Raw genomic sequence first — 17,929 nt, 5'->3', positions numbered from 1 at the left:
TAGCCTGGCTCCGATGACATCAGTGCCGGGAGAAGGTTCTCATTGATGCGGGCAGCGGTGGACGGCGGCGTGGGAGCGATCCGAGCAGATGGGGCTGGAGGAAGCCCCAGGTATGTATAACATCTTTTCTTTAGATTGTCTCTGGTTCCCTTTAAGGCCCGTTTCCATTACACGGGGTGCGATGCGGCTATATAGACGTATTGCACCGCGGCTGTACTGAAACCAATGCACGCAATGGAACGGTTTCCATTGCGTGCTGGTTATGCCGAGCGGTGAGGAGCGATCTGAGAATCTGCAGCATGCTACACATTCTCACACTGCTGCCTCAACGTCCCATCTCCTCCCATTGGCAGCTGCATCTCCCGATGAGGAAGTGACGCGAATGGGAGCGGAAGTGACGCAAATGGGAGCGGAAGTGACGCGAATGGGAGCGGAAGTGACGTGAATGGGAGCGGAAGTGACGTGAATGAGAGCAGAAGAGACGTGAATGGGAGCAGAAAGTGACGTGAATAGGAGCGGAAAGTGACGTGAATGGGAGCGGAAGTGACGTGAATGGGAGCGGAAAGTGACGTGAATGGGAGCGGAAAGTGACGTGAATGGGAGCGGAAAGTGACGTGAATGGGAGCGGAAAGTGACGTGAATGGGAGCGGAAGTGACGTGAATGGGAGCGGAAAGTGACGTGAATGGAAGCGGAAGTGATGCGTAGCGGCATAGCAGCCCTTCACCTCCCATTCGCTGATGGAAACAGACATTTATACTTACCAGGGCTGTGGAGTCTGCACAAAAATCCTCAGACTCCGACTCCTCACTTTATGAAACCTCCGATTCTTGATTCCAGGGACCCAAAAACTGCTCTGACTCCTCGACTCCACAGCCCTGCATAAGTGTTACCGTTGGAACTGAACTTCGTTCAAGTAAAAAGGGGGCGGGAGAAAAGTAACCTCTCGCTTAATAATAAAAGTTACAGTTTGCATATTCCTTTTATTTAACTTTTCCCTTAACTTAAATGGTAAAAATAGCTTAAAACCTCTGGTCAAGCGATTGATCACATGATTATGCCTACAGGAAGCAGCCTACTGCAATGCACGCTGCAAAAGGAAACCACGGCACCCAGGAGCTGTGTGCAGCAACAAGCTGTATTGGAGCAGACGATAGCACATGTTTCGGGCGGAGCCCTTCCTCGGGTGTGGGAGGAAAGGCTCCGCCCGAAAAATGTAATGCTATCGTCTGCTCCAATACAGCTTGTTGCTGCACACAGCTCTTGAGTGCCGTGTCTTTCTTTCGCTACTTGTCTATGGAATTGCAGGCGTGGTGTACCTGCTAGGCACTGAGAACCGGCTAGACGATTAAATATCGTTTTTTCCATGGGGTGAGGAGGTCTTTTTGCTGTTGCAATGCATGCTCGGAGACTTCCATCAGTAGAAGCTGCAGGCAGGATTGGATCAGTGAATTTCTCACTACAGTACGTGAAAAGGCCTCTCTGCTGTCAGCACAGCATGGAGTTTTTATGTATGTCTGGGAAGGCTAGTGCAGAGTAAAGCTCAACACACACCATACAATCTTGGTTGTACAGATTTACCAAATCTATGTAGTATAAGGGCCAACAGATTGAAAATACCTTGAATGATTGATTGGATAAGCTCTTATACTACATGAAAGTGGTAAGATTGAACAACCACGATTGTATGGTGTGTGTTGAGGTTAAGAGACATATTCCTGTTGCCACAGTGAAGGGAGAATCCTGACACTGGATAGAAGAACCCATCACCCATCACCACTGCACTGTCCTAGCACTACGAAAGATCTGCTACGGTAATTTTTTTTTCTTTTACTACCACTATCTGCCATTACAAAGTCCTTTCTAACTCCTAAAGGGATTCAGGAAAAAACGTAAACTTTGATAATGTTCCTTTAAAGCGGATTTGAAATCAGAACTTCCTCTTGCTCTAAAAGATAAGCAACAGCATAATAACCTTTAAAGAAAAACACTTCTTTGTAATAGCTGATACAAATCCCGCAATACATCTGCAGTGTGTGTACTTCCTGCTTTCACAGGAGACATAGGGATAACATCCTGTGTTTACAGATTAGCTGCTCTGCCGAGGCAGCCAGCGGAAACAACTGAGAGATCAGATTCAACTTGTGATTAGACGCAAATGGGGGGGGGGGGGAATAGACAGGCTAAACTCTTTACATCCAAACAGGTTGCATTTCTCTATGTTTTCCCTCTGTCCTGTGCAAGAGTTCAGGTCCACTTTAAGAGAAGGGTATACATAGAATGTTTATTTTAGATCAGGGGTGTCAAACTCAAATACAAAGTGAGCTGAAATTGAGCTCTGGGACCAAGTTTCGGGGGGCGACCTCAATGTCTAGTGACCACCTCCCTCCCTTATAAAGTTCCCTGGTGTCTAATAGCCCCCATCCAACCCCTATACTGTTCCCTGATGTTTAGTGGTCCCCCCTCCCTCATCTATACAGTTCCTTGTTGTTTAGTGGTCCTCCCTCTCCTATACAGTTCCCTGGTGTCTAGTGCCACCCCCCCCTTCCCTCTCCTATGCAGTTCCCTGGTGTCTAGTGCTGTCCCCTTCCCCATATGGCTTCCCCAGTGATCTAGGGCTTACCCTCCAATAAAGCTTCCCTGTTGGTGTAGAGTGGGCCAAACATAATGCAAAGTTGGTAAACCACCTGAGGGCCAAATCTGATGGCTCCGAGGGCCAGATTTGGCCCACGGGCCGGAGTTTGACATGTTTGCTTTAGACTGAAGTCTCTGGAAGGTAGCGTGCTGTGTACATTATGCAGGGTGTATGGCCGCTTTATGGACAGCAGCAGGCACATATGGCCGCTGGTGTCCAGGGTGTAACAGATATCACAGGACTCTGCATTGGAGGGGATGTAGGTAAGGGATCACCGCAGAGCTTACATCTTTCAGGGTGATGATATTCGGATGTTGTCCGTAACGCATCAAGATTTCGATCTCCTCCGAGGGGTCCCGCTTGCTCTTGTCGATAATCTGCAAGAGAGAGTGTTAGAGACAGCAGGTCTAATGCGGAAAAATTATGGAGCTTATTTATAACAGTACAATCCTTTTATAGTAAACTCCAAGGGACCTGGGCCCATAGGCAATTAGCATTTTCTCCTGAGTTTTTCCTGAGTGACATTTTCCAACTTGTCAATAAAAAGCCATTTAAACCACCAGCAAGAAAGAAAATATTAAAGAGAGACTAAAACCTCAAAAATTACCTGTTTTTATTAGCCAGACATCTTCAGCATTAATGCCACAGCTGAAATGCCTCATCCCTGTGGCAAAACGAGGCCTTAATCACCCCAAAATCCCCAGGGCAAATTTCGGGGCTCCTTCCTGGAAGAGGTAGAGCTTCTGCCTCTATTTGCATCAATCCCCACGGATCTCCGCCTCGCCTCCGCCCCTCTCAGTCTTCTTTCACTGAGAGGGGCGGAAGGAGGTGGAGATTGATGCAACTGGAGGCATGACTACAGCGCTAAGCTCTGCCTCCCCTGGGCAGCAAAATCCACGACCTGGAAAGTCATGGATTTTTGCCCTGGGATTTTGGGGTGATTAAGGCCTCGTTTTGCCGCGGGGATGCAGCATTTTAGCTATGGCGTTAATACTAAAGAGGTCTGGCTAATAAAAACTGTTAATTTTTGAGGCTTCAGACTCTCTTTAAAATAGTTTTGGCAGTACTTTTTGCCCTATTTTCGGTACTTTTTAACCATTTCTGCCACCCGGACGTGAAGCTCACGTCCGGGCGGCTGCTCTGCCGCGCTTTGGCGCGCTCCCGGGTGCGCCCCCGTGGTGTCCCCCGGTAGCCCTGGGATCAGTGAACGGGAACATGGTTCCCGATCACCGATCCGTGTCCCCAGCAGAAAAACTGAAACGCTCTTACAAGAGGCTTCAGTCTTTCTGCACGTCAAAATTTCCGGATCCCCCTTGTGCTTCCGGTTAGCGAGAAGCACAAGGAGGGGAAAAAACTTCTAGATATTTTTTACATTACAATTTACACATATAATAACATTATAGATTAACTGTTTATTTCCCACAACAAAATATACCCCAAATACTATTTTTAATCAAAAAAAAAAATTCAATAAAAAAATAAAAAAAAATAAAAAGGACATATATAGTTACCTAAGGATATGAACTTCTTAAATATGCATGTGAAGGGGGTATACTACGAACATTTTTTTAAATTATAAGCTTGTAAATAGTGATGACGCAAAACGGAAAAAATGCACCTTTATTTCCAAATAAAATATTGGCGCCATACATTGTGATAGGGACAAAATTTAAATGGTGTAATAACCGAGACAAACGGGCAAATAAAATACATACGTTTTAATTATGGTAGCGTGGATTGTTTTAAAGCTATAATGGACGAAAACTGAGAAATAATGAATTTTTTCCATTTTTTTTCTTATTAATCCTGTTAAAATGCATTTATAAAAAAATAATTATTAGCAAAATGTACCACCCAAAGAAAGCCTAATTAGTGGCGGAAAAAACAAGATATAGATCATGAATTGTGATAAGTAGTGATAAAGTTATTAGGGAATGAATGGGAGGTGAAAATTGCTCTGATGCATAAGGTGAAAAATCCCCGCGGGCTGAAATGGTTAAATTGCAAAATGCTGTAAAGTTATTTTAAGATGAAATATGATCTCCTAGGAGACCAATTATGAGAGAAAGTTAACTGCATATGGGGGACCTGGTCACTTAGTTTACTACATCAGAAGTTTACTTCATCACAATTTGTCATGCATTCTACTTTCATACAGGCGCCTGGTCGGGACCTGGCCCATGAGTTTACTATAAACCAGAGGTTTTACTATATGGCACAGTTTACTGTTTTAATGCCCGTACCTTGACGGCATACTCCATGTTGGTGGCCCGGTGAACGCAGCGTTTGCAGATAGAATAGGACCCGACGCCGATATCTTCTCGTAGGTCGTAGATGTCGGTGAACTGAGCTCTGCCGCCGTGGAATTGCTGTGGAAAGAAGATATGGTTACTGGGGAGTGAGGGCGGTGTCCTCGGGGCGTGGAACCATCCGGGTATCCCCCTCATCCCCTGAGGAATCAGTCGCTCACCTGTATAATGGGCAACGTGGCGGTCACACAGGGCATTTTATGATCCTCTAAGGAGGCTGGAGCCACAAAGCTGAAACCTTTGAAAAGCTGGTGAGCGTTGGCACTGGGGGGAACTCCCGGGGAATCTGCAGGACAGAACAAAACGCCAGCTTTACTCAAAGAGAACCCAAGGCAAAAATAAAAAGTAAGTACTTACCTAAGAAGAAGGAAGCCCCACCCACATTGTCCTCCTCCACCCCCTGGAACCCTCCTGCACGTCTGGGCTGTGCTCTTCTGGCACCTGAGCGGCTCTGGCTTACTTCGCAGACACGGCCGTACTCGCTCAGGTGCCTGATTAAGAACACGGCCCTGATGTGATTGCCAACAAGTCCTTGTTTGAATTCTTCAGGGTGTCCCGCACTTGGCAACGGGGGACCCAGAGGACGGCATGGGAAGCCTCTATGCAGTGGTTTCCCTTTCCTTAGGCAAGTATGACGGGTACACTTTAAAGTAGATCTCTGCCTGTCAAGTAAGCATCCCCATGGCTAACCGGAGATAAATCCTTGTTTGTGGAAAAGGGATATTTCATATAAGGCAACCAGTTATCACAGCATGCAATACCACCAGAAACCACTAGAAGACGCCTCTCCCTAAATCTTGCTGACTGGGCTCACTCAGACACAAGTCTTTCACTCTAAAGCTGTGTTTTTGGTACTCTCTGGTGAAAATCTAGTGAAAGTAAATATGTCACCTGACATTATTATTATTTAGTATTTATATAGCGCCAACATCTTCCGCAGCACTGTACAGAGTATATCTGTAATGATCCGCTTAGCTGCCTTGACCACTGTTCAGGTCTGAATTGGGCCTTGTCGGGCTGTCCCGACCTTCATGAGTCTTCAGTTAGAGTCTTTTGCAAATATCAGTTTAGAGGCTCGTCTGGAATCCGACCCTAGAGGGGGGGGGGGGTACTGTAATGATCTGCTCAGCTGCCTGCGCAGGTAGGCAGCTTTTTGACCACTGTTCAGGTCTGCATTCTGCAGGTCTCTGGAAGAGAGACCTTTTGTCAGTTTTGCAGCTTGCTGCTGCTGAGGAATTTGCATACGTTTGTCATGCAAATTGCCTAGCCACATCCTTTGTAGGCTTGCTCTATATATACCATGTGATTCCACAGTACGTCGCTGGTCATAAGGGTTTGTCCTGTGAAACACTCCTGGAGTGTCAGCCATGCTTATTGTTTGAAGATTAGCTTAGAGTAATTCCTGGGACTGCACTAGGCATCCTTGCTAGAGCAGTCAGGATTGTATTATTTGTATTGCCTGTATTGCCTGTTCTGTCTGTCTGTCGTGCTTGGATCACACTAGCCCCTAGCAGTAGCGGCTGTGGATCCTTCTGGTCTGCAACTCTCTTGCTGTACTTGGATCGCACTTGCTCTGACGGAAAGAGCAGTGGATCCAGCTCGCTCTGTTGCTATACTTGGGTCGCACTTGCTCTGACGGAAAGAGCAGTGGATCGTATCTCTCACTTATTCCTGTTTTCGTGTATCTGTCTTGTCTGCTACGAACACTTGCTGGAGGCTCGGTGAGGTAACTGTTAAGCAAGCGCTCACGTCCTCTGTTTCATGTTTGTCTGTCGGTGGTTAGTTAGGCGTGCTTGTCTCTGTTGTGCTTAACACGCGGAGACCGCGCAGTAAACGCGTTCGCTGTTGCGAATGAGTGCGGTGTTCGCGTTTAGTTAGCGTTTGTTATTTTCCTTATCTTCTCATTGTATGATTACTGTGCCTTTGCTACTCTCGTGCCCTGTCTTGCTTAAGTCTTGTGTCACCTCTGGCAATCGCCTCTCTCGCGATTGCGTTCATACTTCGTTTCTGCTGTTGTGTGTGCACCGTCGCGGGTTGGCGACTGGATTGGGGCACATACATACATTCTGTCCCTGTGCTCGTTCTCTTTCGCAGTCGCTTCTCTTGCGATTGCGTTCTCACTTGGTTTCCTCCGTTGTGTGTCCGCCGTCGCAGGTTGGCGGCTGGATTGGTGGACATACATACATTCCTCATCTGTGCTTATTCAGTCTTGTGTCGCTGTTAGCAATCGCCATCTCTGGCGATTGCCTTCTCACCTGATCTTTATGTTTGTGTGTTCATCGTCGCAGGGTGGCGACTAGATTGGTGGACACACATACCCTCTGTCGCTTTGATCTCTCTCTTTCAGGGCTATCTTGCCCTGCGTTTCTTCCCTTCGTGCAATTCCTGTCTTGCGTCTGTGGCAGGGCAGAGGATCTGTTCCTCTGCACTCCACAGCTCCACCTGCCGACAGGAATTTCCCTCTACAGGTGCATTGCACTTTTTGCTGGGTTCCCTCAAATTATACGCTTGTGGAGGATTTCCGCAGTGTCAGCGCGCATCCTGTGCGCTGATCACGGAGAGAATTCCACAATCGTTACAATATCATCTTGTTACTAACTGTCCCTCGGAGAAGCTCAAAATCTAGTCCCTACCATAGTCATATGACTATATTGTGTAGTGTATGTATCGTAGTCTAGGGACAATTTAGGTGGGAAGCCAATTAACTTAACTGTATGTTTTTGGAATGTGGGAGGAAAAGGAGTGCCCGGAGGAAACCCACGCACTCACAGGGAGAACATACAAACTCCTTGCAGATGTTGACCTGGCTGGGATGCGAACCGGGGACCCAGCGCTGCAAGGCGAGAGCGCTAACCACTTTGTCTCCTCAACAACATGCTGCGTTTAAAACCCCTGGACTGCTGCACTAGTTCCTGTCGTGGCCTGCTGAGGGAGAACTCCTGTTTATCCTATTAATCTGATCTAGGCAATTTAAGCCAGTTAGTGACTCACCATCGTGGACTAGTGGGTAACTGCAGTCCCGGGCCACGCGTGTGTGTGTGTGTGTGTGTGTAGAGGGGGGTTGTTGACTGTCTGGGTACCTATTCGGGGGGGGGGGGGGATTGGGGGCTGAGATATCTGCGTACCTATATGGGGGGGGGGGGAGAATCTCTGGCTACCTATACAGGATGGGGGGAACATCCTGGGAACCTATACAGGGGGAGAAATCTCTACATTCCTATACAGGGGTGGGGGAATCTCTGGATACCTATACGGTGGTGGGGGGGGGGGAGCGGGGTACCAATATCGGGGGGAATCTCTCGGTACCTATATGGGAATCTCTGGGTACCCTTATGGGGGAGGGATCTCTGGGAACCTATACAGGAGAGAGGGGGGGGGATCTCTGGGTACCAATACGGGGGGAGGGGGGAATCTCTGGGTACCAATATGGGGGGGGAAGGGATTCTCTCAGTACCTATACTGGGGGGAGAGGGAATCCTACCTATACTGGCAGTCTGACTATTTTAGTTTTGCTGAATTAGAGTTTAGTTTGCAGTTTTGCCCGTCTCCCATCTCTCCCCACCTAAACTGTATCAATGTAGACCCTGCAGTAATAGTCCCCTCTGATCGGCGTGTTTCTATGCCTGTCTGCCTTTATTTGATGCTGTAGTGAATGGAGATCACACCCTCATCAGTCTGCTATTCAACAACACCAGATGCTCCCTACAGCAGGCAGCTCTCCGGCAAGCTGTCCTCATACACACTTCGCAGAACATTCACCCACCAACCTTTGGGAGTTTTGGCTGTAAACTCGGGATCGAAGCAGAACGTGTCCTCGGGTTTTCCAGACGCTGGTTTGAACGGCGGCTGAATCTCCCGTCTGTACAGCTTCTGCAAACACGAGACAAGAGAAACGCTGTGTGAGCGGAGAAACGGGGGTCTGATAATGCATCCTTAAAGGGAACCAGAGATGAACGTTTCACACAAAATAAACATATCAGTCGATAGCTTGTAAAGAATAAATGCTCTACCTGATAATTTCGCCGCTCTGGTGTGCCTTTTTTAGTGTTTTTTATCCATTATTGCTCCAGGAAAAAATCAAATATGGCCGCTGGCTCATATCCCTTCTGCTTCCGGGTTATGAGTTGTTCTGGATGTGCTATCTAGGCTATATGAGACTAGGCTGCTATCTAGGCTATCTGTGTGCTTTCATTTTGGTATTATGTGCAGCTGCCTGTAGGAAGTGTCTCTCATAGGAATGAAACTGCAGTCATCATCATTATTGTGCACTCAAAGCACACAGATCATATTGCAGGCAGCCACACTTGTCTGTTTCAGAGATTCTCTCTCAGCAGCAGCAGCCCCTCCCATGTCATCACAGCTCTCAGTATGCAAAGCAGGAAATCTGAGCCAGGAGGGGGCAGGCTTGGGCTTGAAAAGACTCCACAGAAGAGTGACTCGGCTATAATGATTCCAGGTCAAACCTAGACTGAGCCAGTCAGGGATTCTTATCACAGCTGCTAATAGACTAATTAAGCAGATAAGAATGAAACTAAAAGCAGGGTAGGTGTTTACTGTCATGTTCCCACTGATACATGTAATAAAATACATGAGGGTGCTTCATCTCTGGTTCTCTTTAAAGAGAACCAGAGATGAAGCACCCTCTTGTATTTTACCTTATAAATCAGTGGGAACATGACAGTAAACACCTAATCTGCTCTTTGTTTCATTGTTCGCTGTTTAATCTGACTGTTATCACCTCTGATAAGAATCCCCGACTGAGCACTCAGTCTAGCTTTGCTACGGAAAGATTATAGCTGAGTCTGTCTTCTCTGGTGTCTTTTCAAGCCCAAGCCTGCCCCCTTGTGGCTCTGCTATAATGACTCAGCTATAATCATTCCCTGCAAAGCCAGAGTGAATGCTGAGTCAGGGATTCTTATTACAGCTGATAACAGACACTTTTAGCAGTGAGGATGAAACAGAGAGCATGGTAAGTGTTTTCTCTAATGTTCTTACTGATATATATGGTAAAATACACAAGGGTGCTTCATCTCTGGTTCCCTTTAAAGCGTACTCAAGGTGATGTGTGACATGATGAGATAAACGTGTATGTTCAGTATTAAACATATTCATAAGCAGGCTGTTTTACTTGTTTTATTTTGCTGCCTGAAAGAGTTAATTTCTAGGCATGGAAGTGACAGCTTCTGTCTTGTCAGTACCTTGTCAGGAATATAGTAACCATCACTGATAAACACATTACTGCCATAAAAGTTTTCCTGGCAGAATACAACTTCTGAGGACAGGTAAAACAAAGTCAATAGATTATTTATTTTCACTCTGGGACAGTTAATAGGCTACTACTGATTAGAAAAAAAATAACACATCCAACCTACTTTATGAATGTTTAACTATATAAGAAAGCCATGGGATACTTACAAAAGTAACTTTTAGGAGTAGAAGAACACATATAATTGTTTATCTCATCAGTTTATTTTTACCTCGGTTTCACTTCGAGGTCACTAACGAGACATGAGCCCCACCCCCACTCCTGACCCCCATGAGGGCTAGGACCCATGGAAGCAGTTTCAAACAATTTGGATTCACCAGCAATTCTAAAAGCGCTAGGCTTATGAAAGGCAATTGGAGTGATTTCACAGGAGCGATTGAAATTTCCCCAAATCCCTAGTGCGGTTCCTGCAGCACTGTCGGACAGTTTCCCTGCAGTATAGAGTATAGGACTGCTGCAAAATCACTTTTCATTCGCTGTACAAAAGCGACTTTGCAGTGATTTTACTTCCCAGAACCACAAGAAAAAAATAAATAAATAAGAGAGAAATCGCTGTACTAATCCCTAAGCATTTAAAATCACCAGAAATCGCTCTGGAAAACCCTGCTAAAATCACTACAAAAAGCTTGTAGAGTTCTGGCCCACTAGTAGCGTTTTAAGATTGGCGATAATCGCTGGCAATTTCAAAAGGCCTATGAAAGTCAATGGAGGAAAACCCAAAGGACAGATTACGATTAGGGAATTTGCAATCGCTGCATTTTTGGAGCCAATGCGCTCTAATACAAAAGACAGGAAGTCTGTAAAAATCGCTTTCCCATCGCTATACAAAAGCAATCTTACTAACTGAGCTGAAAAAAGAAAAAAAAAACAACAGAAAATCGCAATCGCTCTGCAGACGCACTGAAACAAACTGGATTCAAAAAATCACGGGAAACCACTCTAAAATCGGTGTACAACAAGCTAGCAAAAAACGCTAAGCGATTGTGAGTGCGATTAGCGATCTTCTAGAGAGGGCACCTAGGATCGGCAATTGCAATCCGCTATTTCCAGTGGGCCCCAGTCCTAAGTGTGTGCAATCAGGGCGGCTGTTTCCTGCAGTGAGATGGACACAACACTTCACAAGCTGGAGCCCCAATACTAGGCTTTGTATAATTGTGCATGGCAAACGGAAGAGACACAGGCCCATATGCAATTCACCTTTTTCTCCCGAGTTATCTCCTAGGAGATAATGTTCATCTTTTTAAGCAATTTACAATTAAAAAAAGTACCTAAAAGTAGGTGAAAAAGTGCTATCAAAATTATTTTGAGTATCCTATTGCTTGCTGGGGGCTTAAAATGCATTGTAGGATAAGATGTGAAAATATTAACCTAGGAGAAATCTCACGAGAAAAAGTGAATTGCATATGGGCCATAAGTGTACTGGCGTTCCTGCGATCTAGGATCCTATTGAGGAAAGTTTAAAGAGAAACCGTGACCAACAGTTGAACTTTATCCCAATCAGTAGCTGATACCCCCTTTTACATGAGAAATCTATTGCTTTTCACAAACAGACCATCAGGGGGCGCTGCATGACTGATATTGTGGTGAAACCCCTCCCACAGTGTGATGTCAGCACCATGGTGCTGACATCACACTGTGGGAGCCTTTTTGCACTGTGGGAAATAACAGCTGTTCCCAACTGCCAAAAAGGCAAGCAACATCTCCTTCCACTGACATAACCTGCCAGCGGTAAACATGTCACCATGTGATACATGTCAGAATGTAAATCAGGGAGAGGAGAGAATTTACAATCGGCAAACACTGACTAAATCATTTATACATAATTATTGTAAAAATGAAGCACTTTTTTCCATTAGGTTATTTTTACTGGAGTTCCTCTTTAAGAATCCCTCCAACGGGAACACAAGCGGCAAATAAAACCGACAAAAGCTACGTCGCTCACAAATAAAGTACTTTTTTCCCCCTTCCATACATCCTGAGTCTACAGTCAAAAATGCATGTATAATAGGAGTATACTGTATTTGTGACTGGTGGGAACACCAGCCTGAAATGAGAGGGATATGGAGGCTGCCATATTTATTAACAAATGTCCTGGCAGCCCTGCTGATCTATTTAGCTGCAGTAGTGTCTGAATCACACCAAAAACAAGCATGCAGCTAATCCAGTCACACTTCAGTCAGAGCACCTGATCTGCTGCATGCTTGTTCAGGGGCTGTGGCTATAAGTATTAGAGACACAGGATCAGCAGGAGAGTCGGGCAATCTGCATTGTTTAAAAGAAAATACATTTGTCAGCCTTCCTATCCCTCTCACTTCAGGTGTTCAGTGGAGTGAGCCCAGCTTTGCATTCCAGTGCAAATCACACAAATATACACATCACAAAAGCATGAAACTTGCAAGTAACTCACATTCCAGTCAATTGTTGCAAAAAATGGGTGTCGCTTTATTTCTTCTACTCGATCCAGACCGGCACCTGAATCAGACAGAAATCACTGGATATAATTATACACAGCACATGATGTATCCGTGCTATAAACCAGCAGATCTGGATGTACAGTTGGATAAATGGCTGTATATTTAGGCTGTATCTGTGCTATAAACCAGTAGATCTGGAGGTACAGTTGGATAAATGGCTGTATATTTAGGCTGTATCTGTGCTATAAACCAGCAGATCTGGAGATACAGTTGGATAAATGGCTGTATATTTAGGCTGTATCTGTGCTATAAACCAGCAGATCTGGAGGTACAGTTGGATAAATGGCTGTATATTTAGGCTGTATCTGTGCTATAAACCAGCAGATCTGGAGGTACAGTTGGATAAATGGCTGTATATTTAGGCTGTATCTGGCTATAAACCAGCAGATCTGGGGGTACAGTTGGATAAATGGTTGTATATTTAGGCTGTATCTGTGCTATAAACCAGCAGATCTGGATGTACAGTTGGATAAATGGCTGTATATTTAGGCTGTATCTGTGCTATAAACTAGCAGATCTGGAGGTAGTTGGATAAATGGCTGTATATTTAGGCTGTATCTGTGCTATAAACCAGCAGACCTGGAGGTACAGTTGGATAAATGGCTGCATATTTGGGCTGCATCTGTGCTATAAACCAGCAGATCTGGAGGTACAGTTGGATAAATGGTTGTATATTTAGGCTGTAGCTGTGCTATAAACCAGCAGATCTGGATATACAGTTGGATAAATGGCTGTATATTTAGGCTGTATCTGTGCTATAAACCAGCAGATCTGGAGGTACAGTTAGATAAATGGTTGTATATTTAGGCTGTAGCTGTGCTATAAACCAGCAGATCTGGATATACAGTTGGATAAATGGCTGTATATTTAGGCTGTATCTGTGCTATAAACCAGCAGATCTGGATGTACAGTTCGATAAATGGCTATATCGGGGCTATAAACCAGCAGATCTGGATGTACAGTTGGATAAATGGCTGTATATTTAGGCTGTATCTGTGCTATAAACCAGCAGATCTGGGTGTACAGTTAGATAAATGGCTGTATATTTGGGCTGTATCTGTGCTATAAACCAGCAGATCTGGATGTACAGTTAGATAAATGGCTGTACATTTAGGCTGTATCTGTGCTATAAACCAGCAGATCTGGGTGTACAGTTGGATAAATGGATGTATATTTAGGCTGTATCTGTGCTATAAACCAGCAGATCTGGATGTACAGTTAGATAAATGGCTGTACATTTAGGCTGTATCTGTGCTATAAACCAGCAGATCTGGGTGTACAGTTGGATAAATGGCTGTATATTTAGGCTGTGTCTGTGCTATAAACCAGCAGATCTGGAGGTACAGTTGGAAAAATGGCTGTATATTTAGGCAGTATCTGTGCTATAAACCAGCAGATCTGGATGCACAGTTAGATAAATGGCTGTATATTTAGGCTGTATCTGGGCTATAAACCAGCAGATCTGGAGGTACAGTTGGATAAATGGCTGTATATTTAGGCTGTATCTATGCTATAAACCAGCAGATCTGGAGGTACAGTTGGATAAATGGCTGTATATTTAGGCTGTATCTGTGCTATAAACCAGCAGATCTGGATGTACAGTTAGATAAATGGCTGTATATTTAGACTGTATCTGGGCTATAAACCAGCAGATCTGGATGTACAGTTAGATAAATGGCTGTATATTTAGACTGTATCTGGGCTGTAAACCAGCAGATCTGGATGTACAGTTGGATAAATGGCTGTATATTTAGGCTGTATCCGTGCTATAAACCAGCAGATCTGGAGGTACAGTTGGATAAATGGCTGTATATTTAGGCTGTGTCTGTGCTATAAACCAGCAGATCTGGATGTACAGTTGGATAAATGGCTGTATATTTAGGCTGTATCTGTGCTATAAACCAGCAGATCTGGAGGTACAGTTGGATAAATAGCTGGATATTTAGGTTGTATCAGTTGCTGTAGCTCTGAAGGATGAACAGCCCCTTATTTTCGGATTTGTGGAAACACGCACAATGCGGCAATATTTTCTGCTGGCAGAAGGAAAGGCTCTCGTCTATAAGTGTTATCTCTTTAGAAAGCGAGCCAGGCAATTCCTCTTACTTCAGTGACAATAACATTTTGATTAGAGCAATCAGCGCAGCCAATGTACCGACCAACGCTCCTCCAAATGTGATTGCGAGTGTAAACACCGGACAGGGGGGAGGAACGCTGGCGGGAAGATTGGGCTGAGAGATCTCTCCTGAACGATACTCACCTAATCGGTTTAAAGGATTTCGTTTGAACAACATTCGCAGCAAACTCTGCGCTTCGGGGCTCAGAAACTGCGGCATGCCCAGCTTGGACCTGCGAGAAAGGTTAATGTCACCACAATCAGAACACATGTACAGACAGGAAATCGACATAACGTGCAGATACTGGCTGTGTGGCCGTCATCGGTTATACCATCATTTAAAGAGACACCAAAGTGTCTTTTTTAACCTTAGTTTTGTATCCAGCCGTCTTCAGCATTAAATTCCAAGCTGATTCGTCACGGCAGAACGGGTGATTTATGCCCCAGAAATAGCCTAGGAAAGTTCCACACTTTCCAGGATTTTTCTGCCTGGTAGAGGCAGAGCTGTGGGCAGTAATTCTGCCTCTTATCCAGTCAATCTCCACCTCTCCCCGCCCCTCTCGGTCTTCTTTCACCGAGAGGGGCGGAGATTGACTGGATAAGAGGCAGAGCTACTGCGCACAGCTCTGCCTCTCCCGGGCAGCAAAATCTGCGACTTCACAAGTCGTAGAACCTTGCTGGGCTATTTCATCTCGTCTGCCACGGGAAAGCAGCGAATCAGCTTGGAATTTAATGCTGAAGATGGCTGGATACAAGACTAGGATAAAAAAAAGACACTTTAAAGTGTAACTGAGACAAGGAGGCCTAAAGGATTTACACATACCTGGGGCTTCCCCCAGCCCCTTCACACAGATCGCTCCCTCACCGCGGTCTAAATCCTCCTAGATTCTCCCGTAACAGCCCCGTTCTCTATGCGTGCATATACTTAACAGCACCCCTAATCAAACCCCCCCACTGTTTATATGGAAGCCTCCATTAAATAATGGAGACCTCTAAGCAGGGGGGGGGGGGTTGTTCCTGGTTAACACCCCCCCCCCCCGTAGGTAAGTATAAAATCTGCTGCACCCCAAAAGCCCACACAGTTAACAAACCTTCCATAGGGGAGTCAAGCTGTGCGTTTGTACAATGATCATTCCCAGAACGATTCTTGTGTGACATCCAGCTTAGTTTAGCAGGGAGAAGGGGAGGACAACCTGCTCCAAATCGATTCATTTTGTGTAAACCCGTCTTTTATCATTAGAATAATTCGTAATTAGCCAGTGATTGCCCCCTCCTGGCCACGCCCCTTCTTTTTTCTCGCAGTGTTCTCCCCAGGCTCTTTTAGCTGGGTACTCCACCCGGCTAGTTTTGGTGAGCACCCGGCTGTCATCGGCTCACCTCCTCCTATGCTGTAAGCAGAGCTGTGCAGAGAAGCGCCGGCCCTGCATTCTCTCATCTCGCCCCACCCGGCTATTTTTTCATGCCACCCGGCTAATATTTCATGCCACCCGGCTAATATTTCATGCCACCCGGCTGGAAAAAAATTCTGGGGAGAACACTGTCTCCCCCGAGGTATCAATGGCGCTGGCGAAACCAGGTGGCGGGCAGGACACGTACTCACTTCAGTATCATATTCATGGTCTCGTTGCGGTCTTTGCCTTGAAAGGGAAGCGTACCCGTCAGCATTTCAAACTAAAAGACACAAATGAACAAATTAAGTTCTCATACAGCGGCAGAAGCAGCGCGGTGCTTTTTTTTTGTTTTTTTCCCCCCTCTGCGTTGCCAAGACGACCAATGAGGTAAGCATGTCACTTTGTAAAACACGCATTTCAAAGTGATCAGAGAAGTGGCAGATTATGTAAGAGGAGAGGGAGAGACGACAGGCTAATAGTCAAGCAATTAAACAGAACGCAGAGTTTTAGGCTGCTTACAGAAGGCGGGGAAGATTTAAAGGACATTTCTGTGTAAACTTTTATGGGCTTATTTCATAAGACAGCAGGATGTGCCTAGGCGAAGCAGGAAAAACTAGTGCAGGAGGACTTTCGGAAATTACGGCGCTAAAAGCCACAACTAGCGGCTAAGAAAGGGAATTTGAACGCACGGCGGCGACTGCTATCAGGCAGACCTGGGCACTGAAATGCACCTGCTTTGCCGCAAATTGCGACTTTTATCATGGCAGCGATATGTGGCAAACAGGGTAAATTTCAGTGCTCAGAGGTGCCCGATTAGCTCCGCACCTGCTATGCAATGCCGCTATTAACATTTCCGCAAACCCCCGGCACCCGGGATTCTATCACGCCGATATATTTCAAATCATTACCCTATATAGGCACCTCCAGATGCTGAAATTAACATTGCTTGCCGCCCATTGCGGATTTGCGGTAGAGGGGGGAGGAAAGGTTTAGAGGGGTTTAGGGTTAGGCACCACTAGGGGGAGTCTTATGTTTAGGCACCACCAGGGGGAGTCTTAGGGTAAGGCATCACCAGGAGGGTCTTAGGGTTAGGCACCAATAGGGGGAGTCTTAGGGTTAGGCACCAATAGGGGGAGTCTTAGGGTCAGGCATCACCGGGGGGGTTTTAGGGTTAGGCACCAACTGGGGGGTCTTAGGGTTAAGCACCACCAGGGGGAGGTCTTAAGGTTAGGCATCCCCAGGGGGGTCTTAGGGTTAGGCACCACCAGGAGGAGTCTTAGGGTTAGGCACCACCAGGAGGAGTCTTAGGGTTAGGCACCACCAGGGGGGAGTCTTAGGGTTAGGCACCACCAGGGGAGTCTTAGGGTTAGGCACCACCAGGGGGAGTCTTAGGGTTAGGCGTCGGTAGAGGGAGGGTTCAGTGTGAGAGTAGGGCTGGGTTTAGCCATGGTAAAATATTGGTAAATAGTAAATATGACTGATATTTTACGGATATTTTATCAGAATTCAGTAGTAGAATATCACTAATTTTAGCAATATTCTACTTGGGGCAAACCCGTCTTTTCCAAGTGCCTCTTTTGCGTGTATGCATGCCTAGGTGACCCCAGTAACTCTGAGGAACCATCAGCTATCATATATCCAAGGGTCCATCAACCACATAGGCAACATTTCGGCTTTCTGTAGATGCTGAAGGTTACATCACTGGGGTGAGGATTTGCAGGTGCTGATTCCTGGGGGGTGCAG

General features: G+C 45.8%; 1 protein-coding gene across 1 annotated transcript in view; it reads right to left on the bottom strand.

Annotated features, from left to right (window-relative positions):
• RPS6KA6 (ribosomal protein S6 kinase A6) overlaps window positions 1–17,929 on the bottom strand; it is a 127,388-nt gene that overhangs the window by 23,508 nt on the left and 85,951 nt on the right. Inside the window, exons 10-16 of the mRNA XM_068249264.1 lie at window positions 16,396–16,466; window positions 14,940–15,028; window positions 12,616–12,680; window positions 8,710–8,812; window positions 5,104–5,228; window positions 4,877–5,002; window positions 2,921–3,010 (exon numbers count right to left, since the gene is read on the bottom strand). Coding sequence (XP_068105365.1) covers window positions 2,921–3,010; window positions 4,877–5,002; window positions 5,104–5,228; window positions 8,710–8,812; window positions 12,616–12,680; window positions 14,940–15,028; window positions 16,396–16,466 — 669 coding nt within the window. The remainder of the gene's footprint in view (window positions 1–2,920; window positions 3,011–4,876; window positions 5,003–5,103; window positions 5,229–8,709; window positions 8,813–12,615; window positions 12,681–14,939; window positions 15,029–16,395; window positions 16,467–17,929) is intronic.

Source organism: Hyperolius riggenbachi, chromosome 8 (assembly GCF_040937935.1).
Source record: "Hyperolius riggenbachi isolate aHypRig1 chromosome 8, aHypRig1.pri, whole genome shotgun sequence".
NCBI lineage: Eukaryota > Metazoa > Chordata > Amphibia > Anura > Hyperoliidae > Hyperolius > Hyperolius riggenbachi.
This window is presented reverse-complemented; position numbering and strand designations above follow the sequence as displayed.